A 24957-nucleotide genomic window follows, 5' to 3' on the forward strand; every position below is an offset into this window, starting at 1 on the left:
CCATCGTGCCAGGCGCTGCACAGATCAGCCCACCCCACCCCCGAGCGAGGGCCCCATCACACAAGGCAAGGGGGGGCGATAAGGGATCAAGCAGGGGCAGGGATGGGGACCGTTGGGAGCCGATCAGAGAGCGAGCCAAGGTCAGCCAGTGTCTCCAGGACCACACCCAGTGATAATCCACCGCCAGGGCACGACCCACGTCCCGGTGCCAGACCCCCAAGGGGTGACACTGCGCCAGGAGGGGCTCAATGAGTCCATGACTGAGCCGCCGGGCTCCAGCAACTCCCCGGGAGCTCCCACGGCGAGGCCAAGCTGGGTCTGACTTCACCGCCGGTGCCAGAATTTGGGAAAGCAACCGAGAGATCCCGGCCGGGCGCTGGGCTGCTACAGAACCAGCTGGGCAGCCTGGATGCTGGGGGAAACTCAGGGCAGCCGTTCCAGCACCAAGAGGGGGGGGAACCAGCCCAGGGCCTAGGCTAAGGTTGGCCTGGCTGGCGCCCTGTCCCGGTTAAGGGCAGGAGCTCTGCTGTGCCAGGCCGGGGGGCTACACCAGCCAAGATCGGGGTGTTCTGGAGGGACTTGGCTTGGTTCGGGGGGGCTGAGGGTGGGCTCAGGTCAGTAAAACTCCAGATCCACGGCAGCTCGTGGGCCAGGAGATAGAGCCACAGTCAAAGCCTTTATCCTGGGGGGGAGGGGTCCCTGGATCACAGGTGGGGGGAGGGGATACATGGCCTCTCTCTGTTCTGTCCATACATCCCTCGTCCCGTGACACTGCTGTGGCTGCTATCCCCTACCGTCTCCAGGGTTCTTTTTGATCCTGGGGCAGGGAGTTCCACTGGTTAACATGCCCCGGCCAGGAGACTCTTTTGCTCTGCCTGAAACATAGTGCTCGGGTGGGCTGGCCAAGAGCTGGTGGAGGGGGGTAGCCTGAAAGGAAGACAGTGGGGGAGGAGGGCAAACCCCACGCAGCGGAGTAAGGGGGAAGAGGGGGGAGATCAGCCTTTGAAGCTGAAGGGTGGCAGCCCCAGAACAAATGGAGACAAAGCGGCCCCGGATCACGGCCGCCCTCCTTCGTCCCAACCCTCCACGTTTCCATTTAGCCGCATTCAGCCACACACTGTTTGCTCGCACCCAGTTGCCCCAGCCATCCACATCGCCCCGAGATCAGCGGCTGTCCTCCACGTCCTTGACTGCTCCCCCCAGTTGGAGGTCGGCTGCACCTTTCAGCAGGGCGGATTTGACATTCCAGGCCGGCTCATTGATCAAAGTGTTAAACAGAGAACGGTTGAAAAAGGCCCCCCTAGAAACCCGCCCACCAGCCACCGCTTCCCCATCCACAGCCGCACTTGGAGGCGGCGCGCTCGGCCGGTTCGTAATAAACCTAACAGAGGCCACCTTCATTTTCTCTTGCTCTGTTTTTTAATCACAATCAGCAGGAGGGACCAGCGAGCCCTCGGGTCACGTGGGGTGTTAAACACACAGGGCCACAGTCCGAGGGGCCAGGCGACCAGGCTGGCCCCGCGGGCTACAAACGAGGTTTTTGTTGGCAAGCCACGGTCTCGGCGTAGGGACAGATGAGGAGCCGGGATCTATCCCAGACCGTGCGTCCCCACAGGAAACCAGCAGCTGGGCACGGCCGTGGCAGGGACCGGCCCGAGCCGAGACATGCTGGGCTGCGCTGAGACAAATGGTCTTCAAAGCCTGACCATGGGGGCTGAGGAATGAGCGGCTGCTGCGGGGGAACAAATTCCCACGGCCCCAGAGCCAAGGGGCAGATGGGGTCCAGCAGGGGCTTCCGAGCGGGTCCCCCCAGGCCACAGCCCCGGCCAGCTCCCCAAAACTGAAACCCCAACTCGCCACAGGCTGAAAGAGGAGTGTCAGGTGTCCTGGCTCCCCGGCTCTCACCACTAGCCCCCACTCTCCTCCAGGTGCCAGGGATTGAACCCAGGAGTCCTGGAGCGCCTCGCCGCCCCGCAGCACAGCGCCCCATGGTGCCTGGCGTTGACCGCCCGTGGAGCGCACCCTCTGCCGGCCCCCCGCCCCGTGCCCCCCAGCACCAAGTGTTGTCGCTACAGATCCGGGCCCCCGGGGGCCTCCTGCGAGGCAGCGTCCGTGGCGTTGAAAATCTTGGCCAGCAGGGAGCGGCTGGTCTGGGATTTCAGCTGGATCTCCCGGGCCTTGGCCAGCTGCCCCCGCAGCCGCCGCCCGCCCGCCTTGCGCCGCTGAATCTCCTCCTCCGTGGGGCGCTGCAGGAAGCCCCAGCTCTTCTCCTCCCCGCCGGCGGGCCCAGGGGCGCCGGCGGCCCGGCGGGCGAAGCGCCGGCTGGTCTCCACGCTGCGCAGGTAGAAGCTGGTCTCCCGCTTGGCCTGGGAGATCTCGGCCCGCAGGCGCTGCTGGCGCACCTGGCGCTCGTAAGCCAGCCGCTCGCTCAGGTGCGGCCACTTGAAGCGGTGCAGGTACTGCGGGGAGGAAAGGACAGACGGACACCTCACTGTCTCGGAGCCGCTGGACCCCACTCCCCACCCGGGGCCGGGGAGAGAACCCCGGAGTCCTGGCGCCCCCTCCCCCCCTAACCACTAGACCTCACTCCCTGCCCCGGAGCTGGTACCTTTATATTCCAGAGGTCGTAGTGGAAGCGGCTCCTCCGGCGGGTGCCCATGGGCGTGTTGTGCAGACTGGCGGCCACCAGCTTGGCCACCCGCTTGTCCCTGAACTCCACCCAGCCCTCCGTGTAGTTCTTGGCCTTGGCGCCGGCTTTCTTCTTCCTCTTCCGGACGAACCGCTCTGAGGGACGGAGAGATCAGTCCCTGCCGTACCCCCCCCACCACCAACCCCTGCCACACACAGGCCCGCCCGGCGCTGGGATGCAGCCACTTCTGGGGCAGGGCAGCTGGGGAACGGCTGCACATAACGCCACAATATATTTTCAGCCCAGCACCCGGTCCTGACTGCCAAAGGAGGGCACCCCCCACCCGACACTGATTGCCAGAGGTGAGCACCCCCAGCCCCCCGCTCAGCCCCCCCACCCCGCTCCCTGCCCCATGGACTCACCCTCAGGCTGCAGGAAGATGCGTCCGACCTCCCCGTGGACGCTGAGCAGGTTGCGGACGTGCCGGGGCCGGAAGCGGGGCGGGATGTGCCCTAGGTACAGGATGCCCGGCAAGATCTTCTTACCCCGGGGGGGATCAGGGGCGCCTGGTGGGGGGCCCCCCTCCTCACCTGCCCCCTGCTCGGCCTCCGGCAGCCCCTGCAGCTCCTCCAGCATCCCGGGCGCTGCCCCTGCCAACGGGGGGGGGGGGTTAGCTCCAGACTCAGGTGGCCCCTGACCCCCGTGTCGCCCACGCTGCCCTGCCCTATTGCCCCATATGCCCCCCCAGTCTCCTATCTGCCCACCCCATAGCCCCCCAGCATTCCCCACCCTCCGTATCTTCTCCACCCCACAGCCCCGTCCCCCTCCGCCGCCAGCCCGCAGACCCCCCCAGACCCCATGGTCTCTGCTGCCCCCCCGCCTGCGCCTGCCCCCCAGCTCTCCCGGCCACCCCCCCCCTTCCTCCTCGCCCACCCCCGCCCCGCCCCACTCCAACCCCCTGCCGCCCTTCCCCCCAGGGTAGGACTCGCTCCCTGAGCCAGCCCCCTCCTCACCTCCAGCCCCACAGATCCACGTGCGCCGCCGCCTACCCCCACCCAGCCCCTACCACGTGACGGGACCCCAGCCCCACGCCGGCCCCCCCTCACCGACACTCGATCCACCCCGTCGACCGACCGCACGTCACGTTACGGCCCGGGCCGGCCGCAGCCGGGCCCAGGTGGGACAAAACGCGACCGGAAACGGAAACCAACGGCACGGCGAAGGGGGCGGGGCCAGAACGTTCAAGAGGAAATGGAGGCGTAGACAGGGAGGCGAGGGGGCGGGGTCAGAACGCCCAGGGGGAAGCGGGGGCGGAGCCGGGGGCGGGGTCAGAACGCCCAGGAGGACGTGGGGGCGGGGTCAGAACGCCCAGGGGGAAGCGGGGGCGGAGCCGGGGCAGGCACGGGGGAGGGGTTGAGGGAAGGGGCCGCCCCTTGCCTCAGTTTCCCCATCTGCCAGGGCACGTTGGCCCTCGGGGGACTCAGCGGCTGGAGACCAGGAGAGGCCGAACGCCCGTGGCTGTTCACCGGATCTGGGGGGAACCTTTCCCACGACCGCACCCCAAATCTGCAGAGCACGTCAGCCAGGCGACTGGGAGAAGGATCCCGCGGCCTGTCTCATAGCACCGGTCCGGCGTCCAGGCCCCAGCTGCCCAGATCCCTCATGCTTCAGGGGAAAGGAGGGCAGGGGAAAAACCCAGCCTGTGTCTGGCCAGTTGTGCAACCGGTGGAAAATTTGCCATGTGCATCAGAGGCGTGCCCAGCTGAGCTCAGGGAACCATGGCGCCGGGTGCTGCACATACGCACGGCGAGAGACAGGCCCTGCCCCACTCCCTCCACATTGATTGGCATGAGTTACGTCACCTTCCTTCTGTTCTTTATTAACCGAGGCCTGCATGGGCCGCTCCATTATCTTGCCCCGGCTCCGTGTCCAGAGGATGGGCCTGTAATTCCCCGGGTGGGCCCATTCATCCTTTTTAAAAATTGGCCAAACATTCGCTGTCTGCCAATCTTCTGCGCCTTCCCCCAGTGCTCCAAGACGTATTGAAAACCAACTCCTTGGCCAGCTCTTTTAAAGCTCCAAGACCATCCTTCTCCCATGCCTGTGGAGCCATGTGGTGGGTTGCTGGCCAGGCAACATCCAGCCCCGATGCCAGCACCCCCTCCATCTTGGTGAACAGCCATTGACGGCCCAATCCTCCAGGAACTTCTCCACTGCTTTTTTGAACCCAGTTATACTTTTGGCCATCCCAACATCCCCTGGCAGGGAGTTCCACAGATTAACCGTGCCTTTTGTGTGGAAAAGCATGTCCTCTTGTTTGTTGTAAACCCACTGTCTGTTCAATTCATGGGGTGACCCCTGGTTTCGTGTGACGGGGAAGGGTAAATAACACTCCTCCACTCACTTTTCCCACACCGTTCCTGATTTCACAGCTCTCTATCACATCCGCCCCTCCCCCAAGCGATTCCAAGAGTGGCGAGAGATTTGGGGCCGGCAGGGTCCCCTGGGGGGGAAGGTCTGCAGGGAGGTGCCCAAGTTCGCTGGGCGCTGTTGGAGAAGGCTGGCCAGCACTGGGGGGTCCCACTCACCACCATTCCCAGAGGGAGCACGGAGCAGCAGTTCACGCCGTTCCCCAGTAGATGGTAATCTGGCACCGCTGGAATCACCGACCCTTCGCAGGCCCAGGGCGGGAGCCGGCCGGAGACGTGGCTACACGAAGGAGAGCTTCCTACAGGGACAGGAGGCTTTCCCAGCTCAAGATACAGGCCTGGGAGCTGGGACTCCTGGGTTCTCTCCCCGGCTCTGGGAGGGGAGTGGGGTCTAGTGGTTAGAGCAGGGGGGGCTGGGAGCCAGGACTCCTGGTTCTCTCCCCAGCTCTGAGAGGGGAGTGGGGTCTTGTGTTTGGCGCAGGGGCGCTGAGAGTCATGATTCTCGGGTTCCCTGCCTGCCTGTGTGCCCTCAGTTTCCCCGTCGCCCTGCTGGGTGTGCAGCCATCTGGAGCGCTGGCGGCAAGGCTGGGGAGGAGCCCGGCCAGCTCGGGCTGGGGAAAGAACAACAGGATTATGCTAGTGGGATTTCTCCTTCAGCCCCCACGGGCCATAATCCCCTGGGCCATCCCGGCGGGAGCTGCAGGGGATTACCTGCGGGGTCGCGCGGCTGCTGGGAGCAGAGCTCCGGCCTGGCACAGAGACACCTGCGGAGGGAAAGGGCCCGGCCGCCCTAGTGGATCTGCAAAGGGGACTGGGCGAGGCTGGTCTAAGAGCCACTGGGGGGGGAGAAGTGGGGGGGCAGCCCCACGGAGGCCGGGGAGTTCGCGAGAATGAACCAGCCGGGGTCCATGGAGGCTGGGAATGACACAGGGCCACCAGCCTTCCCCTCCGTGCGGGGGCTCGGCCAGTTCTCGAGTGGGACAGGGTGGGGGGAGGCCTCTGTGGGCCCAGGGAGCGTCATCCGCCCCCTGCCTGCTGCCCCAGATCAGACCCATGGGCCTGGCAAGCCTGCCCCGACCCAGAGCCAGAGATCGATAGATAGAGGGGGTGTACGGGGCTAGCAAGAGAGAGAGGTGGGTGTGTACGGGGCTGGACAGAGACACAGCCCGGCTACCCAGAGGGCAGATAGAAACATCTCCAGGGTTTTAGCAGCCGATCCTGTTTAATAAGGACTAATGGCTCTTGGAATTAGGCCCGTGATGGGGGGGGGGGGACGTTTCCCCTCCACTCTCGCTCCATCCAGCCCATCGCTCCTAATTCCCATCTCTCTCCCCTAATCCGGACCCCCCCCCCCCCCCCGGGTGCGTTAGCTGGGCAGCTGTCTCCTTCCCCTGCTAATACAGCCAAATCCTGCCCAGAGGCCGGCCTGCACCCAAGGCCGGGCCCCTCCGCCAGCCGCCTGGGACGCTCCTTCTGTGAGCTGGGCAAAGGCTCGGCCTTTTACTGTAATTAAGAGGCATGATTTAATTGAGAAAAGGAGGGGGAGAGGCAATGGAGGGAGGGGGTGGCAGGGATGCACAGGGGTGGGGTTAGCATGGGGGGGCAGGAAATTGGGGTGTTGGGTAAATGAATGGGGGGTTCCAGATCCCCAGATGCTGGGAATCAACCACAGCTCTACTGGAATCAGTGGGTCAGATCTGACTGTTCCGCTAGCTAGCCATGGATCGATGGATTGACAGAGGGGGGTGTGGGACAGACAGACAGACAGACAGACAGGGTGTATGGGGCTGGGGAGGTGATTCCCTGGATTAGAGGCTGGTTCTGGCAGCGGCCGCCCGGGCCGGATGAGCCGTGGCTCTCGCTGCTTTAAGTGATGAATTAATGCAATTGGTTTTTTTCTCTCTGAGTGCCTGTCCCGAACAGCTGGTGTTTGTGAAGTGATGTGCGCCGGGCCCGGGGGGGCAGGGGGGAGCAGCCGGGATGCGCCATGATACATCAGACACACGGCCCAGCCAGCCCAGTGCCCCCCCTCCCCCCGCCAGACCCATCCAGCCAGACCAATGGCTCGGAAATGGAGACAGCTCAAAGTCATCTAGCAAAGTGGTGTCTCCCTTTCTTTCCTTCGATGAAAGGAGCGCTCAGCCCCCCTCCCTCCCCCCGAAAAGCCCCAGGCCCAGGGGGCCTGAGTGGCACAGGCTGGATCGGAGCCAGGCCTGACCTCCTTTGCTGGGTTGTCATATTTCCAGCGCTAGGGATAGAACCCAGGAGTCCTGGTTCCCAGCTCCCCTCCCAGAGCTGAGGAGAGAACCCAGGAGTCCTGGCTCCCAGCCCCCCCTGCTCTAACCACTAAAGCCCATTTTCATGTTGTGACAGAGTGGGAATCTCCTGTCATGTTTTGTGTGAATACTGTGTGTGTGCCTCAGTTTCCCCTCTGTGATGTATGGTTAACTAGGGTGATGGAAAAAGGTTGCAGAGACCCAGGCGTGGTTTGCACGGTAGAGCCAGGCTGCTGCATACGTCACCCTAATTATATCAGCGTCTACACTAGAATGCGGCTGGCACCGAAGGAAGTGGCCCTCTGCACCGACCTCAGGGGGCCACCTTCACACGGCTGGCTGAGAGTCACTCCAGATTAAGGAAGTCCCTGGTGCATTGCTCCTTTTCGGGGTGCGAGTTCCCATCCAAGTGGATTCACTGCGGGGGACTCACGGCATGATGCAGGGGGGGCTGCGGGCTCCAAGGTTCAGGCCCAGGGAATGGGGAAGCCGAGGGGCTCACCCCAGAGAGAGGGGGACTGGCACACAGCAGGGGTCCCCCCAGGGACTGTGCCGGAGCCATGCGAGATCACCAGGCCTTGTGGGTCCATGACACACATCTAATGTGGTGCATTCTCAGCTCAGTTCTTAGCAGGATTCAATTCCCCCCACCCACCCCACTGAAACGAAGGGTCCCAGGGGAGGAGAGACCCTGTTGGATGGGCCCATTGGTCTAGGAGGCCGGCTGGCTCAGCGGGGCGGGGAATGGGACACGGAGCCTTTCTTCTCTAGGGGGCACCGGCTCCCATCCAGCCCCGGGGCGGGGATCTGGCTGGCACAGGGGGGTCTGTGCCCTCCCAGCCCTGCCCCCCCAGGTCTGGTGAAACCCAGACCTCCTGGGAAAAAGGGGCTAGCGAGGAGGGATGCGGGAAGTGTGGAAAGCCACAGACTGGGAGACGGGGGGAGGGGGAGAGAATGGGAAAGGGGGACTGGGGCGGGGGGGGTAGGCAGAGTCAGGCAGGGTCTGCCACAGGGCTGGGCAGCCAGAGTGCAGTGGCTGGAGCCTGGGATGGAGGGAAGGTACCAGCCGGCGGAGGGACAACTGCGCTGCCTGTAGCCCTGGCTGCCCCTACCCCCCCCCCCCCTCCCTGGGCTGAAGCACAGAGCCTGACCCCCCCACACTCCAGGCAGCTGGCAGCTGGGAGACGGAGACAGCCAGGGTGAGCCAGGGCTCAGCCGCTCCCAGCCAGGGGGACCCCGATCCACCTCCCTCGGGGCACCAGAGACCAGGGACTGCTGGCAATGCGGCCGGGGATTGGGGAGAGAACCCAGGAGTCCGGGGAGCCTGCATCTAGGGGGCACAGCTGCAGGTGAGTTGTGAAAAGTGGGTCGGGGGAGACATTGGGGGGTTGATCCGGGGAGACGTCAGGGATTGGGGGGGGTCAATGTGTGGAGACATTGGGGTCAGGGGGTTCGATCTAGGAAGATGTTGGGGGTCAATCCGGGGAGACGTCAGGGATCGGGGCTTCGATCTAGACAGATGTCGGGGGTCAATCTGGGGGAGATGTTGGGCGGTCGATCAGGGGGAACGTTAGGGGGTCAGAGGGGTCGATCCTGAGGGAGATATCGAGGGGTCGATCTGGGGAGACATTGGGGGGCACAGGGTCGATCTGGGGGAGCTGTCAGGGGCTGGGGGGCTCAGGAGGTTGATCTGGGGGAGATATCGGGGGTTTGTGGGTCCTGGGAGGCTCAATCTAGGGAGAGGTCACAGGGTCGGGGGATTGATCCAGGAAAGACACGGGGGAGTCAGAAGAGTTGATCCTGGGGAGGGGCCGAACTGGGGCATTTGTTGGGGGACCAGGGCAGTCGATCTGGGGAGATGTCAGGGGTTTGATCCAGGCAAGATGTCAGGAGCCAGGGGGTTAATCAGGGGGGTCAATCTGGTGGGGTAGAATTGGGGGAGACATCTGGGGGTTCAGGGTCGATCTAGGGAGAGGTTGGGAGTTCGGTTACCTCAGCCTCCCCAGCTGCATCATGGGAGCTGGGGCAGGACCCCAGTTCCCACAATGCCTTATGGGAGCTCCAGGCACCACCACCCTGGCTGAGCCCCGGCCCCCTCAGACACCCCAGCTGGGGTTGGGGGGCTGCAGTTCCTTCTCTCCACCTCACCCCTGGGGGCCCAGCCAACTCCGCCCTCAGGGTGTCTGGGGGGGACAGGGGCCATCGGGTAGGGGATGGGCACCAGGGAGCTGTGGCAGGAGGGTCTCACTCTGGCTGGGGGCTGGGGGGGGGTCCGCTCACCACCTGCCGGAGGACCTGGGCCAATGAGGTTTTCCAGGGACAGCGCCTGGCCTCCGGGACCCACCCCACTGGCCGCCAGCCCCATCCTGCCCCCCCGCTCTCCTTCCCCCTCCAGGCTGTGAAGCGCTCGGGGCCGGCCCAACCATGGGGCGGCCGGGGCCCCCCGGCCCCCAGCCCCTCCTCCTGCTGCTGCTGTGGGGCTGGGAGGCAGGGGCCCAGCAAGCCACCCAGCCGTTCTCCATCAAGCTGGAGGGGGACATCACGCTGGGGGGGCTGTTCCCGGTGCACGCCCGGGGCCCGGCCGGGGTGCCGTGCGGCGAGGTGAAGAAAGAGAAGGGCATCCACCGCATGGAGGCCATGCTCTACGCCCTGGACCAGATCAACGGGGACCCCCAGGTGCTCCCCAACCTGACCCTGGGGGCCCGGATCCTGGACACCTGCTCCCGGGACACCTACGCCCTGGAGCAGTCCCTCACCTTCGTCCAGGCCCTGATCCAGAAGGACACGTCCGACGTGCGCTGCGCCGACGGCCGGCCCCCCGTCCTGGCCCGGCCCGAGCGCGTGGTGGCCGTCGTGGGTGCCTCGGCCAGCTCCGTCTCCATCATGGTGGCCAACGTCCTGCGGCTATTCGCTGTGAGTGGCCCGGGCGGGGGCTGGTTTCCAGGAGTGGGGGGGTCTCCTAGACGAAGGGAATGGAGGGGGGGGGGTTAGATAGAACCAGGCAGATACCCCAGATGGACCCCAGTCACAGTGGTTCTCCCTGGCCCTGGGAGGGGAGTGGGGTCTAGTGGTTAGAGCAGGGGGGCTCGGATCCAGGACTCCTGGGTTCTCTCCCCAGCGCTGGGAGGGGAGTGGTGTCTAGTGGTTAGAGCGGGGGGGGCTGGGAGCCAGGACTCCTGGGTTTTCTCTGGCTCTGGGACCTGCCCTGCGACATAAGCCAGTCTCTCTCTCTCTCTCTCTCCAGCTGTTCAGCAGTTGGCCCCCCCCAGCTCAGTGCGCCAATCCATCAACAGAGTTGCTAACAATGCCACCGGGGGGGGGGGAGGCACTGCCCCCATGGGACGGGGGGGCTGGGAGACCCCGGCTGCCTCCCCTGCAGGGAGCGGGCTGTCAGAGGGGCAGCCCCACATCCTAGAGCCACCCACCCCATAGAACTAGGCCGTGGAGACCCACAGTTCCTTGTGGCGCCACCCAAGCGGCTGAGACCTCTCAGGCTTCTCCCTCCACCGGGAGCTTCCAGGGGACCAGGGGCCAGGCCATGGAAGAGCCTCCCCCGCCCCACGGCGCACGAGGGGCTGATGTGGCCCCACGCACACAGCAGGGCTTGGCCCTGCCAGCAGTGGGTAGCAGGAACAGACCTGCACCCCCATTTGCATTTGTCTCAACCTGGCTTAGCTCCACGGGTCATCAGCTCCTGCCCTAGGAGCCCGGACTCCTGGGTTCTCTCCTCAGTGCTGGGTAGGGTCAAGTGGTTAGATGCAGGGTGAGGGGACTGGGAGCCTGAACTCCTGGGTTCTTGCCCTGGCTCTGGGAGGGCAGTGGTGTCCAGTGGTTAGAGTGGGGGGGGGCTGGGAGCCAGAACTCCTGGGTTCCCTCCCTGGCTCTGGGGTCTGGTAACGTTTCTCCTCTAAGGAGTCTGGAAGCTCCTGGGTGCGGGGCAGCCCCTGGCGCCGTGGGGACGCCCGTCCCGGCCAGGCTCGCCGCAGGGCCCGGCTGCCCCCCGTCAATCTCCTGCCCTTCTGCCCCCCACAGATCCCCCAGATCAGCTACGCCTCCACCGCCCCCGAGCTGAGCGACAACAATCGCTACGACTACTTCTCCCGCGTGGTGCCGCCGGACTCCTACCAGGCCCAGGCCATGGTGGACGTGGTGAAGGCGCTGGGCTGGAACTACGTCTCCACGCTGGCCTCCGAGGGCAACTACGGCGAGAGCGGGGTGGAGGCCTTCGTGCAGATCTCCCGCGAGGCCGGTGAGGGGCTGGCGGGGGGGAGCGAGGGGCACCGGCAGAGCTGGGGAAGGGCGGGGGCCCTGTCCGGGCTAGGGTCGGGAGTGAGGGGCACCGCTCCCCGTGACGGGGGTCCCTCTCGCCCCCCCCAGGCGGCGTCTGCATCGCTCAGTCCATCAAGATCCCGCGGGAGCCGAAGGCCGGCGAGTTCGACAAGCTGATCAAGCGGCTGATGGAGACGCCCAACGCCCGGGGCATCATCATCTTTGCCAACGAAGACGACATCAAGTGAGTGAGGGAGGGGCTGGTCCCAACCCGCACCCCCACCCCGGGGCAGGACTCAGCCCCGCTCGCTCTGTCGCCCCCTGCAGGCGGGTGCTGGAGGCCGCGCGCCGGGCCAACCTGACGGGGCATTTCCTCTGGGTCGGCTCCGACAGCTGGGGCTCCAAGATCTCGCCCATCCTCATGCAGGAGGAGGTGGCTGAAGGCGCCGTCACCATCCTGCCCAAACGGGCGTCCATCGACGGTAAAGGGGCCCCCCCCCCGCCAGCTCCCCGCTCCCCGCAGCACGGCGCCCCGCAGCACCTGGCCTGACTGCCAAGGGAGAGCACCCCTTGCTCAGCCCCCCCAGTGCCGGCCCCCACTGCCCAGACAGAGAGACAGAGCGCTCCCCGCCGACACTCTGCTCCCCGCAGCACGGCGCCCCGCAGCGCCTGGCCCGACTGCCAGGGGAGCGCGCCCCCTGCCCAGCCCCCTGCTCCCCGCGGACCCTCAACGCCCAGCCCGACTGCCAGGGACCAGCACCCCCTGCTGAGCCCCCCTCTCCCCGCCGCAGGCTTCGATCAATATTTCACCTCACGCTCCCTGGAGAACAATCGCCGCAATATCTGGTTCGCCGAGTTCTGGGAGGAGGATTTCAAATGTAAACTCACGCGGCCGGGGGCCCAGCCGGAGGAGGCCGCGCGGAAGTGCACCGGTAACGGGGCGGGGGGCTGTGGTTTGGAGGGGTCAGTGCCCTGGGGGGCAGGAGAGCGGGGTGTTTGGGGGCAGTAGAAGGAATGGGGGGACTGATCCCAGAGGGGGATACAAGGACTGGGGGATCCAATGCCTCAGGGGTGGAGGTGGGTGAGTTTTGGGGGGGCTGAACCCCATTTTATGGGGGAAGAGGTTTGGGGGATGATCCCTCAGACCTGGGGGAACCAATTCCCTAGGGGTGGGGGGCTGGGTTTGGGGGGCGTCAGTTCCCCGGGTGTGGGGATGCCAGACTTTAGGGACTGATCTCTCAGGGGTTGACAGTGTTGCAGTGTTGGGGGGCTGACCTCCTGGGCAGGGAGAAGGGGACATTGGCTCCCCCCCCATGTGTTCTGCTTCCCCCTCTGGCTAGTCCCCCATGCTGGGTATTATCAGCTGACTCGAGGCTCAGTTCCCAACTCTTTGGGGGAGTCCAGGGAGTTTGGGGGCTCAGAGAGGAACCCCCTGCGGCGGGGAAGCTGATTCCCCTCCCCCATACAGATGCTGGATGCTGCCCAGACCTCAGACACCTGCCTGCCGGCGCCCCCCAGATGGGACAGGCCCCATGCCCCATTCCTGCCCCCCCCCCAGGCAGCCAGGCCCCCGCCCTGTGCCCCTGACCCCCGTCTCTGCCCAGGCGAGGAGCGGATCGGGCGGGACTCCACCTACGAGCAGGAGGGAAAGGTGCAGTTCGTGATCGACGCCGTCTACGCCATGGCCCACGCCCTGCACGACATGCACCTGGACCTGTGCCCCGGCGCCCCCGGCCTCTGCGACCGCATGGACCCCGTGGACGGGCGCACCCTGCTGCACTACATCCGCGAGGTCAACTTCAACGGTGAGGGCTGCGGGGCGGGAGTGAGGGGCGCCGGCCAAGCTGAGGGACGGGAGTGAGGGGCGCCAGCTGAACTGCGTCTAGCCCCCTTCTTCACACCCCACAGGTAGCGCCGGGACCCCCGTCATGTTCAACGAGAACGGAGACGCCCCCGGCCGCTACGACATCTTCCAGTACCAGCTCACCAACACCACGGTGCCCGGGTACAAAGCCATAGGGCAATGGACCGAATATCTGCGCCTGAACGTGAGTGGGAGGGGGCACAGTGCGGTCCCCAGCTGCCCTGCCCCAGAGGTGGCTGCATCTCAGCCCCGGGCGAGGAGTCCCCAGGCGCCGTTATGTGCAGCCGTTCCCCAGCTGCGCTGCCCTGCCCCAGAGGTGGCAGCATCTCAGCGCCAGGCAAGCCATCCCCATGCAGCATTATGTGCAGCCATGCCCCCAGCTGACCCGCTCCAGAGGTGGCTGCATCTCAGCCCCGGGCGAGCCATCCCCATGCGGCATTATGTGCAGACGCCCACCCAACTGCCCCGCCCCACACGTGGCTGCATCTCAGCCCTGAGAGAGGAGTCCCTGGGCGGCGTTATGCACAGCCGTTCCCCACCCAGCCCTTCCCAGAGCCAGCTGCCTTCCTGTTCTCTCCCTGGGCAGATCGAGGAGATGCAGTGGTCCAGGGGCCAGCAGGAAATCCCCTCCTCCGTCTGCAGCCTGCCCTGTGGGCCAGGCGAGCGGAAGAAGATGGTGAAGGGGGTCTCCTGCTGCTGGCACTGCGAGCTGTGCGACGGGTACCAGTACCAGCTGGACGAGTTCACCTGCGAGACCTGCCCCTTCGACATGCGGCCCAGCCCCAACCGCACGGCCTGCCGGCCCACGCCCATCGTCAAGCTGGAGTGGAGCTCGCCCTGGGCCGCGCTGCCCATGTGCCTGGCCATCTGCGGCATCCTGGCCACCAGCTTCGTGCTGGTCACCTTCGTGCGCCACAACGACACGCCCATCGTCCGGGCCTCGGGCCGGGAGCTGAGCTACGTGCTGCTGACGGGCATTTTCCTCATCTACACCATCACCTTCCTGATGATCGCCGAGCCCGGGGCGCTGGTGTGCGCCGCCCGGCGCCTGCTGCTGGGGCTGGGCATGGCCCTCAGCTACTCGGCCCTGCTCACCAAGACCAACCGCATCTACCGCATCTTCGAGCAGGGCAAGCGGTCGGTGACGCCGCCCCGCTTCATCAGCCCCACCTCGCAGCTGGCCATCACCTTCAGCCTGACCGCCGTGCAGCTGGTGGGGACGCTGGCCTGGCTGGGGGCCTGCCCGCCCCACAGCGTCGTCGACTATGAGGAGCAGCGGACGCCCAACCCCGAGGCGGCCCAGGGGGTGCTGAAGTGCGACATGTCCGACCTGTCGCTGGTCTGCTGCCTGGCCTACAGCCTGCTGCTCATGGTCACCTGCACCGTCTACGCCGTCAAGGCCCGCGGGGTGCCCGAGACCTTCAACGAGGCCAAGCCCATCGGCTTCACCATGTACACCACCTGCATCGTCTGGCTGGCCTTCGTGCCCATCTTCTTCGGCACCGCCCAGTCCGCCGAGAAGGTCAGCGTGGGCGGGGGGCCGGAGCGAGAGAGAGAGGGCAGGGGAGGGGACCCAGGAATCCGGGAGAGTGGGCAGAGCCCAGGGGCCAGAGCGTGAGACGGGGGGACCCAGGAGTCCGGGGAGGAAAGAAAATATGGGTCCAGCCTCCCCACTTCCGTTCTCCGCCCCCCACAGATCTACATCCAGACGACGACGCTGACGGTATCCATGAGCCTCAGTGCCTCAGTTTCCCTGGGGATGCTCTACGTGCCCAAGGTCTACGTCATCGTCTTCCACCCCGAGCAGAACGTGGCCAAGCGCAAGCGCAGCTTCAAGGCGGCGGCCACGGCCGTCAACGCCTCCACCCGCCTCTCACAGAAGGGCAGCGAACGGCAGAACGGGGCCCAGGTGGGCTAATAGCCGGCATGTGGGTATCGCGCCCCCCCCCAGGCCTGCATGGCCATAACCAGAGAGAGAACCCAGGAGTCCTGGATCCCAGCCCCCCCCCCCCCCGCCCTAACCACTAGACCCCACTTCTCCCCCCGGAGCTGAAGGAGAGAACCCAGGAGTCCAGGTCCTGGCTGGCTTCCTTGCCTCCCCGTGTCTCCAACGCTTCATCCTTTGTTATTGCCAAGGACCCCCCAGCTGAGGAACATGGGGTACCCGGAGCTGCCCCCCAGACCAGCGTAACCCGAGGGACGGATAAAGAGCCATGGGGGGGCTGGGAGGAGAGGCTGGGGGGGCAGAGAGGAATAAACCTGTGTTTTTTTACAATGCTGCCTTGAGTTATTCACAGGGGCTGCGAGCCAGGACACGTGAGTTCTCCCCCAGCTCTGGGGGGCCGTGGGTCTAGCCCCCCTGCCGCTGGCTAACAGGCCAGGCCCCCAGTCACTGTCCGGCACTGGAGCAGCCTGGCACCCCGCCCGCCCCCTCCTCATTCCTCCCTTTTCTCTGCTTCCTTCCCTCGCTTTCCGTTTTAGCCCTTCTCTGCCGCCTGCCTCCCTCGGCTCCCTGCCCCTGCCCTCACTCCTGGCCTCGGCCCCTCGGCTCAGCTCCATCTTATCCTCTCCCCGCTCGCTCGCAGGCGCCTTTCCTCCTGCCGGCGCCTTCCTTCCTGCCCTTCTGCCCCTGCCGCTCGCTAATGGCTGCCGCCCTGCTCCGTCCCTTCCTCGGCTTCCTCCTTCTTCCGCTTCTCCCTCCATCGCTCGCTTCCCCTTCTTCCATCGCTCGCTTCCCTTCTTCCATCGCTCGCTTCCCTTCCTCCCTCCATCGCTCGCTTCTCTTTCTTCTACTGTTCATTTCTTCTCCTCCTTCCATCACTTGCTTCTTCTCATCCACGACTCACTTCTCTTCCTTCCTCTACCACTCACTGCACCTCCCCCTCCGCCTATCGCTCGCTTCTCCTTCCATCGCTCGCTTCTTGTCTTCCTTCTACCCCTTGCCTCTCTTCATCCTTCTATCGCTTCCTCTACCCCTCGCTTCTCTTCCTTCTTCCATCGGTCAGTTCTTCTGTCGCTCACTTCTTCACCGCGCACTTGTCCTCCTCATCCTCTCCCTTGTCCTCCTCATCTTTCTCCCGCTCGCTGCTTCTCCTTGTCTTTCTAGTGCTTCTTCTCCCACTTCCCTCACGTCCCTCTTCCATCCCTTGTTTCTTCTGCCACTGGCTTCTCTTCCTCCTTCTACCAGGTGCTTCTTCCTTGCTTCCCTCCGGCCCTCGCTTCCCCTTCCCTCACTCCCGCCTCTTCCCTCTTCTTTCTCCATGGCTCTTTTCTCTACCATTCGCTCTTTCCTTCCCCTTCACTTGCTTCCTTCGCCTCCCGCGCACTCTTGCTTTCCCCCGTCACAGGCGTCTCGCGTTTCCCTGCCCGGGGCCACCCAGTGCCGGCCGTGGCCAAACAGCACAAAAGCGTCCCTGAAGTGGAAGCAAAGGCGCGCTGGGTCCCTCGGGGGCGTGGACGCTCTCAACCCACCAGATGCAGCAGCTGGGAATAGATGGGCCTCCTGGGCAAACTGCAATATCTCTGCCCCCCGCCAGCCAACACGGGCTCCGCCTGGGCTGGGGGGATGGGCTGCAACAGAGCACATGGGGGGCAGGGTATCCATGCTAGGCTCTGCCCGTCCAACCACACAACCCCAGCCCCATGAGGGCACATGGGGCTGTGCTGACTCTCTCGAGTCACAGCAACAATGGGGAAGCATCAGCAAAGAGTTCATTGGTGTGTGTAAGGGGAGGGCTCGTCAGCAGCTGGGATGCAGCCAATTCTGGGGCGGGGCAGCTGGAGAACAGCCACATATAACACCACATGGGGAGGGCTCACCCAACCTCAATACCCCTCACTCCCACCCTGCAGCTCCCTGCTAGCTTGGCTCAGCTCCTTCTACGATTCCCTTGAAAGCACTTAGCCAGGGACAGACTTTCCCCTCGTAAATCACAGGCAGCCACATCCCCCCCCAATCCACCCGTCCCAGCGACAGGGGGCCCCAGGGTTATTCAGGGGATCGGAGAATGGACCCAGAGCCCCTGAAACGTTCAGCAGCACCAGGGGAAACCCAGGGTGAAGCTGGGGGGAAGGGGAGGCAGTGCCAAGGGAGGCTGCATGGGGGGGGGTCACTAGCTCAGTCCAGCAGAGATAGCAGCATCCATGGGGGCGGGTCAATTTCAGCTCTAGGGCACCGGTTCAGAGACCCTCTCGCAGTCTCCACTTGTCCAGCTCCCCCCATGCCCCTGCCACCCACACCATCCCCTGTACCCCTGCCCCCCACCCCTCCCTAGCCCCACCCAGTCCCACCCCCTCCCTGCACCCCCCCCCTTCAAATCAATCTGCCCCCAGCCAGTTGCCTCCACCTTCCCCCATCCCTGCCCCATGTTTCCCAAGCCTGGCTGGCTGATGTGGGGGGAGGAGGGGGGAGAGAGAGAGAGCTGTCACACCCCCACAGGAGGGGCTGCAGGTTTGGGCTCCCCCCCCCCCCACCTCATTGATAACAGGCAGGGGAGCTCACTCCGCCCCTTAGCAGCCAACACTGAGTAGGGCAAGAGCCCCGCCTTGTGGCCAGACCGGGAATTGCCCGTGGACAGGCTCCCCCCCCCCCCCACTTTCCCTTCTAGGGGGCACCAGACCCAATGCAGACGGTGAGGGGTGGGGGAGGCAGAGGGAGTGGAAGGGCAGGAGCAATATCCATCTCCCATGGGGGGTTCCCTAAGCAGCCCGTGGGGGCTCACACTAGGGCTCCCCCCAAATAGGGGAGACCCCAGCTGTTTACAAAGAATGTTTATTACAGGGCAGCTCAACCCCCCCAGACCCCCTCACAGGCAGGAGTTCAAGGGACCCCCCCACCCCCATCGGGGGGAGAAGCCAATCCGGGAAGGGGGCAGAGCAGGACAAGTAGGGAGAGGTGAGGCTGCCCCCCAAAGGCAGAAAAACGGGGATAGAGGCCAGTCTCTCTGCCAGGGGCTGGGACAATCCCCCCACCCCCACCAAGGGGGTCAGGGGGCCTCAGACGTCCAGAGCACTCAGGTATTCCAGCCAGTCACGCAGGGAGGGGGTCTCCTGGGGGGGCTGGGAAGGAAAAGAGAAGCAGTTTAGGGGACTGGACTGGGGGAGGCTGGGTCAACAGAAGGGGGAAACTAAGGCACAGAATAAGGGAGGGGAAAAGAGCAAAGAATAGAACCCAGGAGTCCTGATGCCCAGGGCCCCTGGCTCCCCCCCCCGCCCCACACACCCCAGCTCTGCCAGTGCCCCTCCCTCCCACCCCGCAGCCCCTGGCACTCTCCTAGATCTTTCCCGCGTCCACTCACCCTCCAGGGCGCAGGGTCCCCGGGGCCGTGCTGCCCCTGCACCCCCAGCAGCTGGACGCCCCCAGCCGCCGGGTAGCCCGGCTCCACCACCAGTGTCCAGACGGCTGAGGGCTGCAGGAAGCGGAGGCGGCGTTCCTGGGGCTGCCAGTCGATAGGGAACCTGCGAGAAGGGAGAGGGATTCAGTGCTGCCCCCTACAAAATGGGGGGACGACGACGGGACAACGGACAGATGAACACCACAGACCTGGTCTGCAGAGCCTGGATCTCGGCCAGGAGCGGGGCCAGCAGGCCGTAGCTGTGCTGCAGCTCCAGGAGGGTGCTCCGGAGATCGACACAGGGCGCGGGGGGCAGGAAGAGGGGGTTGTGACTCTGTGAGGCAGAGAGAGAGAGAGAGAGACCCCCCCAGTCAGCCCCAGCCAGCCTGGCCCTCCCAGGTCAGACACAGCCAGCCCCACCTCCCCCCCCGCAGCCCCTTACTCACCAGCACCGTGACCCTACCATCCTCCGCCCAGCGCCGCCCAGCGCAGTTCCACCTGTGCTTCGGCAGCAGAGGCCGAGACCAGCCGGAACCCGTGGAGCGTCTCCAAGAGCCGTTGGAGGGCAGCGCTCCTGGGGGAGAGAGCAGGACGTCTGGGATCCATCCCTGGCTCTGGAGGGGCCAGGGGCCAGTTCCACCTGCAGAAAAGGTGCTGGATATCAGTGTGCCCTGGTTGTCAGCTAATGGAATATTGGGCTGCATTAGGAGGGGCATTGCCAGCAGGTCACGGGAACCTATTCGGCATTGGTGAGCATTTAGAATCTGTGTCAGTTTTGGGCCCCCCACTACAAAAAAGATGTGGACAATTTGGAGAGAGTGCAGCGGAGGGCAACCAAAATGATTTGAGGAGGGCAGGGAACTGGGCTTGTTTAGTCTGCAAAAGAGAAGAGTGAGGGGGGATTTGATAGGGCTTTTAACTACCTGAAAGAGGGAGGAGGAGGCTGTCGGTGGTGGCAGATGACAGGATCCAAGTTGCCTGGACTCTGGATTGGAATGGGGTAGGTGGGGGTCAGGTTTTTAAGCTGACTGGCAGCTGAGGGCTGGAAGCCAGGACTCCTGAGGTCCCTTCCAACTCTAATATTCTATGATTCTATGATTCTAACTGGCAGGGCTGGAAGCCAGGACTCCTGGGTTCTCACCTCTCGACCTTCTCCCTCCAGCCGCTGGTGACACGCTCCTGGCTCTGGAGCTCCCCCTGCAGCCGGTGCAGCTCCTGGTGCTGAGCCTCCACCCGGCCTCGCAGCTCAGCCACCTGCTTCTCCAGCTGCTGCTGCCGCTCCTCCAGCAGCTCCTGGATGGGGGGGGGGGGAGGGAAGAGGGGGCAGGACAATGAGATGGGACAGCTGTTGCCCTGACCAGCCCCACTGCCCCCTGCCCCAAATCAACCCCCTAGTCCTTCCTAGAATAGCCCCTATCACCCCCAGCCTTCCCCTCACAGATACGGGGGTCAGTACCTGCTCCTTCTGCCGTCTCTCCCGGGCGTCCCTCGCCTTCTCCTCGGCCTCGTGTCTCTGTGGGGAGAGAGGGGAGCTGGTGGGAGCAGTGGGATTGAAACCGCAGGGCCCCTCCCTCCAGGGCCATGGGGAACTGGTGGCAGCGGTGGGATCCCCGAGGTCCCCTGGTGGCAGAGGTGGGATCCCCATGTTCACACATGCCCAGGACAGGACTGTACCTGGGCCTCGTAACGCGCCAGAGCCTCCTTCAGCCGCTGCGCCAGGTGCTGCCCCTTCTCTAGCTGCGCCAGGGCCCGGGGCACTGCCTCCTCGATTGCTTCCACCCGCTGCTGGTAGCCAGCCTTCAGCTCCTTCCACTGCTGCTTGGCTTGCGTCATCTCACTGCCTGGCCAGGGGAAGGAAAGAGGCACTGCATCAAACCCAGGAGTTCTGGCTCCCAGCCCCCCATACCCCTCCCAGAGCCAGGGAGAGAACCCAGGTGTCCGGGCAACTCACGAACGGCTGCCTCCTCCGCATTCTGGTCGAAGGGGGCGGAGTCCATCTGGTTCAAGAATTCCAGCAGGAATTTGACCACGTGAAGCTGGCTGCACATCCACTTCTGCTTCTTCCGCGTGTCCTGGGGAGCCAGGGGGGGGGGGGGGGAATTATAACCGGACCCCCTGGAAGGGAACGGCCCCATGCCCCCTTCCCCACCCGAGCCAGCCAGTCCCCCGCCCTGGGGCTGGATCATAGCTGGCGCCCCCTAGAGGCAGAGGCCCCCTGCCCCATCACTCACCACCGCATGTTCCACCAGGACCTTGGCCGGCAGCTCTGCCTCCAGCTCCTCCCGGTTCTGCCCCTCAAAAGCCAGCACCGCATCCAGCTGGGCCAGGAGCCTGCAAGGAGGGGCAGGGAGAGGGTCACAGCTGGGGGCGATAGGCCCAGCCTGTGGGGAGCCCCAGCCCCTAATTCACTCGCCAACCGCAGAAGTCCAAACCCCCTGATCATTGTGCTCCTTTCCAAGCCATCGAGGACAGGAGGATTCCCATGGCAGATGATTCTGGGGTGGGGACAACACTGATCCCCCAGATCTTCTAGGCTCTGCCCCACCCTGGCGGGCAACTCTCGCACCCACACTGGAGAGCAAAGTCCGAGATCAAGAAACCCTGCCACGAAGCTGCCAATTTCAACCCTGAGAAGCTACCCAGGTGGTGAAACCACTTCAGACACACTCCGTGCTGGCCCCCTAGATCGCGGCTCTGCTTCGAGAGGATCCAGAGTGTCAAGGAAGCCTTGGACCTGCCCTGTCTACATCCACCAGCCAACAGCCCACCCAGTTTCCTCCCCTTAAAAAAAAAAAAAACTCTGGCCACCATGAAGGAGTCTGGATCTAAGGCACAGCAATCAGAACCGGCCCTGCTTCTGATTGAAGTTCCAGGACAGGTGCCCCCAGATGGATTTAGGAGGCACAAAGGATTAGCCCCGTGACCTTAACCGCACGTGGCTAGCGGAAGAGGAGATCAGGGAGCCAGACATCGAGACACAAGAACTTTATTGAGGATTTTAATACGGATGGGGGGGAGGGGAGGGGGGGAAATCCACAGTTAACAAGCCAAGCCCTCCATCAGAAGTAGGCATGATGCAGATCTTCTAATGAAGAGAAGCATAAGTGGAGGATTTATTGGCAAAAGCAACCATCATATGGGTTTATGGTTGCCATTGAAATGTAAGTACATTACAGTCATCAGCATGTACGCCTTTCCCATGAGAAATGCAGACGATGGCAAAGAAAATTATAGTGACTTTGACAAACTCGTGGCGACATCAGATAAACTAATCTTCATGGTGCATCTTTAATACCAGGGGTGAAAGTAACAGGGCATTCTGGCGACACGTGCTATCAGACATGATGGGATTGGGAAAAGAGAACAGCAATGGCCATGCTCACTAAGCAGCAGCATTCAAGTAGGAATTAGCGATCTCAAACGGCTTTTTTCCGCCTACCCGACAAAATGAAACCGTCACAGGTGCAGCCAAGATCCAAACAAAGGCATCGTATCGACTGCATCGGCGTTCAGTGGCAAGATCAGCAAGTCACTGCAGCCACGTGTGGGGCAGACTGTTGCATGATCCACTCCAAATGGTTGTTAGGAATTCAAAAGGGTGTAAGGTCAACAGAAGCATATCCTTGTCCTTCAGGCCCGCAACAGGATCCAGCAGGTTTAGCCAATGACCAGTCAACATGAGCTTGGTGTTGCACTTTGGGAAGACTAATCTAGACCCAGCACCATCTGGATTCAAGATGCAGAATCAGAACCGCTTCAGCAGTGCCAATGCATGATCGATCAATGGACAGATATCTCCATTCTCTTCCTCTCTGCCACATTCCTGTCAACCGTGATCTCGCTGTCTCAGCCAGGAAAGGCGGCAGGAGAATGTACTGAAATAGTCAGAGTCCTTTCTAGAGGGACATTAGGATGGTCAGCTTCATGTCCACTATCAGATCCCTCACAGGTGGAGTCCCGTTAAAGGATCAAATCTTTCTCAGTTCCTAGCCAACAGCTGGTCAGACAACATGGACTCAAGTGCCAATGATACACAGATAACTAGGCTTGGCCAAATTCATTTTTTATGGATATTAAGGTTTATTTTTAAGCTCCCCCCCAATTTTTATACATTTAAATTTTCACAGTTGCACAACCTGATGGGTGTCTCAGCTAAGAACGATTTAACGGCGGTCTGTAACAGGTTCTCAAGCAGCATTTTTCTTATTTTTTGTCTCTCTGTAAATTTCAACACTCCTCCATGGAAACATTTGGCATCGGTTTGGGTGCGTGCGGCGAAATTGATGGTTAGCGCCATTTACCAATAAATATCTAATCCTTCCATGTCTAACGATAGCAGCCGGCTCCACTCATCCTCCACCACATATGACCAAAGCTCCACCAGCCAGATGTCCAAATATTTGGGCACGATCAGCCCACGAACGGAGAACAGCCAGACCTGAGCAGATGTGATGCTGGAGGAGCGAGGGGAGTTCCCAGCCACGGTGCCGTCTCCTCCCATGGTAGTTGACACCTCCAGTTGGCCAGTTCAGAGGCGCATGACGTGGCAACGCTTCCAACGCTGCAGACGACACCCATTATACTCACCTCGGTCGCCTCTCGGGTGGAGCAAGGCAGCTGACCCGGCCGCCGACCCGTAGAGCCGCAGTCAAGGGCTGGATCTTCGAGGTGCGCCAGGATGGTCTACATTTCCAGAGTGGGACCAGGGTTGACAGGATGGGGTTGGGCCCGGTGGGCCTGGCGTCTCCGCAGGCGACGGGGCTTCCTCGGGGGCCGGCCTCGGACCCGCGTCCCTCTCTGGGCGCCGACCGGCCTCCCTGAAGGCGGGGGCAGAGCTGCGCCAGCGTCCGTAGGCCCTACCAAAACACAGCCGTAGCCAGCCCCCGCTTCCCGCTGGTGGAGGGGAGGACGAGTAAGGCAGGACAGGCCTGAGCCGGGGGACACGATGCTGGGCACCCCGATGCCAGGGTGAGGGGCAGGGTGAGAGCAGTCGGCCCTGCCCCCTCCCCCGTGGGAGATACCATCCCCCCATGGAGGGGGAACCCCAACCACACCCCCCCCGCGGGAGATACCATCCCCGCATGGAGGGGGGAACCCCAAGCGCACCCCCCCGCGGGAGATACCATCCCCGCATGGAGGGGGAACCCCAAGCGCACCCCCCCGCGGGAGATACCATCCCCGCATGGAGGGGGGAACCCCAAGCGCACCCCCCCCGCGAGAGATACCATCCCCGCATGGAGGGGGGAACCCCAACCGCACCCCCCCCGCGGGAGATACCATCCCCGCATGGAGGGGGGAACCCCAACCGCACCCCCACCTCCCGCGGGAGATACCATCCCCCCTATGGAGATGGGGACCCACGGCAGATACCATCCCCCCTATAGAGGGCGAAACCGCCCTCACACACAGAAGACACCATCGACCCTCCCCCCAGAGGGGACCCCCTTGGGAGACAGCACCCCCCAACTCACTGCTGGGCCTGCCCAACCGCTGCCATCACGGCAATGGTTCGGTTCGGTTCGGTTCGGTTCGGTTCGGTTCGGTTCGGTTCGGTTCGCTCCCCCCGTCCTCCTCCAGCACAACAACCGCTCTCGCGCCTTTTCATTCAACGCCCTTGGCCCCGCCCCGGCCTCCGAAGGACAGCCAATCAGCAGGTGAGTTTCCTCAGGTGAGGCCCCGCCCCCGCCCCGCCACTCTCCCTGGAGCCGCCCCACTATTGGGCAGCGGGGCACCGGGGCCGGGCCCGCAAATTCTCGCGAGAGCAACTGCCGGGCGGGCGGGGGGCCGGCCATGATGGGAGGAAGACGAGTGGCCGCCATCTTGGAGCAGGGCAACCTGGGGGCGGCCCTCTTGGAAGAGGGGTAACAGGGGGGGCGCCATCTAGGAGCCAAGGAAAGGGGGGGAGGGGTTTAAGGGTAACGTGGGGGCGGCCATCTTGGAAAACTGGAACCACGGGGGCCGCCATGTTGGCACGGAGCGAGCTCCTGAGGCCGCCATCTTAGGAGAGGCAGGAGGCTGGGGGGGGAGGGGTCGGGATGGGGGGGAGCCATGTTGGGAGGCTCCAAATTCTCTGGGGGTGGGGGGTAATCAGGACAGGACGCCTGGGTCCTAATCCCAGACCCCGCCCCCCGGGAGAGAACCCAGGAGTCCGGGCTCC

The 24957-nt window shown here is 63.8% G+C and overlaps 3 protein-coding genes across 4 annotated transcripts; 1 reads left to right on the top strand and 2 right to left on the bottom strand.

Moving 5' to 3' along the window:
* Nucleotides 1-1396: 1396 nt before the first annotated feature.
* ABT1 (activator of basal transcription 1) lies at nucleotides 1397-3848 on the bottom strand. 2 transcript variants are annotated; one of them, XM_067552272.1, is made up of 4 exons: nucleotides 3736-3848; nucleotides 3052-3279; nucleotides 2609-2784; nucleotides 1397-2459 (listed from the first exon to the last, which is right to left on the bottom strand). In XM_067552272.1, exons 2-4 carry the CDS (start codon nucleotides 3263-3265, stop codon nucleotides 2070-2072), a joined length of 780 nt encoding a protein of 259 aa, XP_067408373.1. In that variant the 5' UTR covers nucleotides 3266-3279; nucleotides 3736-3848; the 3' UTR covers nucleotides 1397-2069. The 2 variants fall into 2 exon arrangements, with proteins under 2 accessions (XP_067408373.1, XP_067408374.1); XM_067552273.1 differs by having other exon boundaries at nucleotides 3643-3751.
* Nucleotides 3849-9758: 5910 nt separating this feature from the next.
* On the top strand, nucleotides 9759-15298 carry LOC137155751 (metabotropic glutamate receptor 6-like). The gene is made up of 8 exons (XM_067552133.1): nucleotides 9759-10247; nucleotides 11367-11583; nucleotides 11712-11847; nucleotides 11931-12085; nucleotides 12395-12535; nucleotides 13208-13408; nucleotides 13512-13651; nucleotides 14054-15298. Exons 1-8 carry the CDS (start codon nucleotides 9759-9761, stop codon nucleotides 15083-15085), a joined length of 2511 nt encoding a protein of 836 aa, XP_067408234.1. The 3' UTR covers nucleotides 15086-15298.
* A 2849-nt stretch (nucleotides 15299-18147) lies between these two features.
* Nucleotides 18148-24336, bottom strand: ZWINT (ZW10 interacting kinetochore protein). The gene is given in 11 exon segments (XM_067552338.1): nucleotides 18148-18525; nucleotides 18765-18924; nucleotides 19010-19134; nucleotides 19247-19285; nucleotides 19287-19374; nucleotides 19942-20093; nucleotides 20257-20313; nucleotides 20475-20641; nucleotides 20752-20872; nucleotides 21032-21131; nucleotides 24272-24336. Coding segments are annotated over 11 exon segments (1098 nt in total). The 5' UTR covers nucleotides 24298-24336; the 3' UTR covers nucleotides 18148-18462.
* Nucleotides 24337-24957: the final 621 nt, after the last annotated feature.

Source organism: Emydura macquarii, unplaced genomic scaffold, assembly GCF_026122565.2.
Source record: "Emydura macquarii macquarii isolate MOO-44397 ecotype Brisbane River unplaced genomic scaffold, CSIRO-AGI_Emac_v2 contig_1386, whole genome shotgun sequence".
Taxonomy (NCBI): Eukaryota; Metazoa; Chordata; order Testudines; family Chelidae; genus Emydura; species Emydura macquarii.

What these genes read in the sequence shown, in the direction of transcription:
- ABT1 (XM_067552272.1), bottom strand. Translation starts at nt 3,265, where the DNA reads ATGCTGGAGGAGCTGCAGGGGCTGCCGGAGGCCGAGCAGGGGGCAGGT. An exon ending in CATCTTCCTGCAGCCTGAGG is followed by an intron (nt 2,785 to 3,051) that starts GTGAGTCCATGG and finishes TCCGTCCCTCAG; the next exon opens with AGCGGTTCGTCCGGAAGAGG. An exon ending in ACGACCTCTGGAATATAAAG is followed by an intron (nt 2,460 to 2,608) that starts GTACCAGCTCCG and finishes TCCTCCCCGCAG; the next exon opens with TACCTGCACCGCTTCAAGTG.
- LOC137155751 (XM_067552133.1), top strand. Translation starts at nt 9,759, where the DNA reads ATGGGGCGGCCGGGGCCCCCCGGCCCCCAGCCCCTCCTCCTGCTGCTG. An exon ending in CAAACGGGCGTCCATCGACG is followed by an intron (nt 12,086 to 12,394) that starts GTAAAGGGGCCC and finishes TCCCCGCCGCAG; the next exon opens with GCTTCGATCAATATTTCACC. An exon ending in CCGAATATCTGCGCCTGAAC is followed by an intron (nt 13,652 to 14,053) that starts GTGAGTGGGAGG and finishes CTCCCTGGGCAG; the next exon opens with ATCGAGGAGATGCAGTGGTC.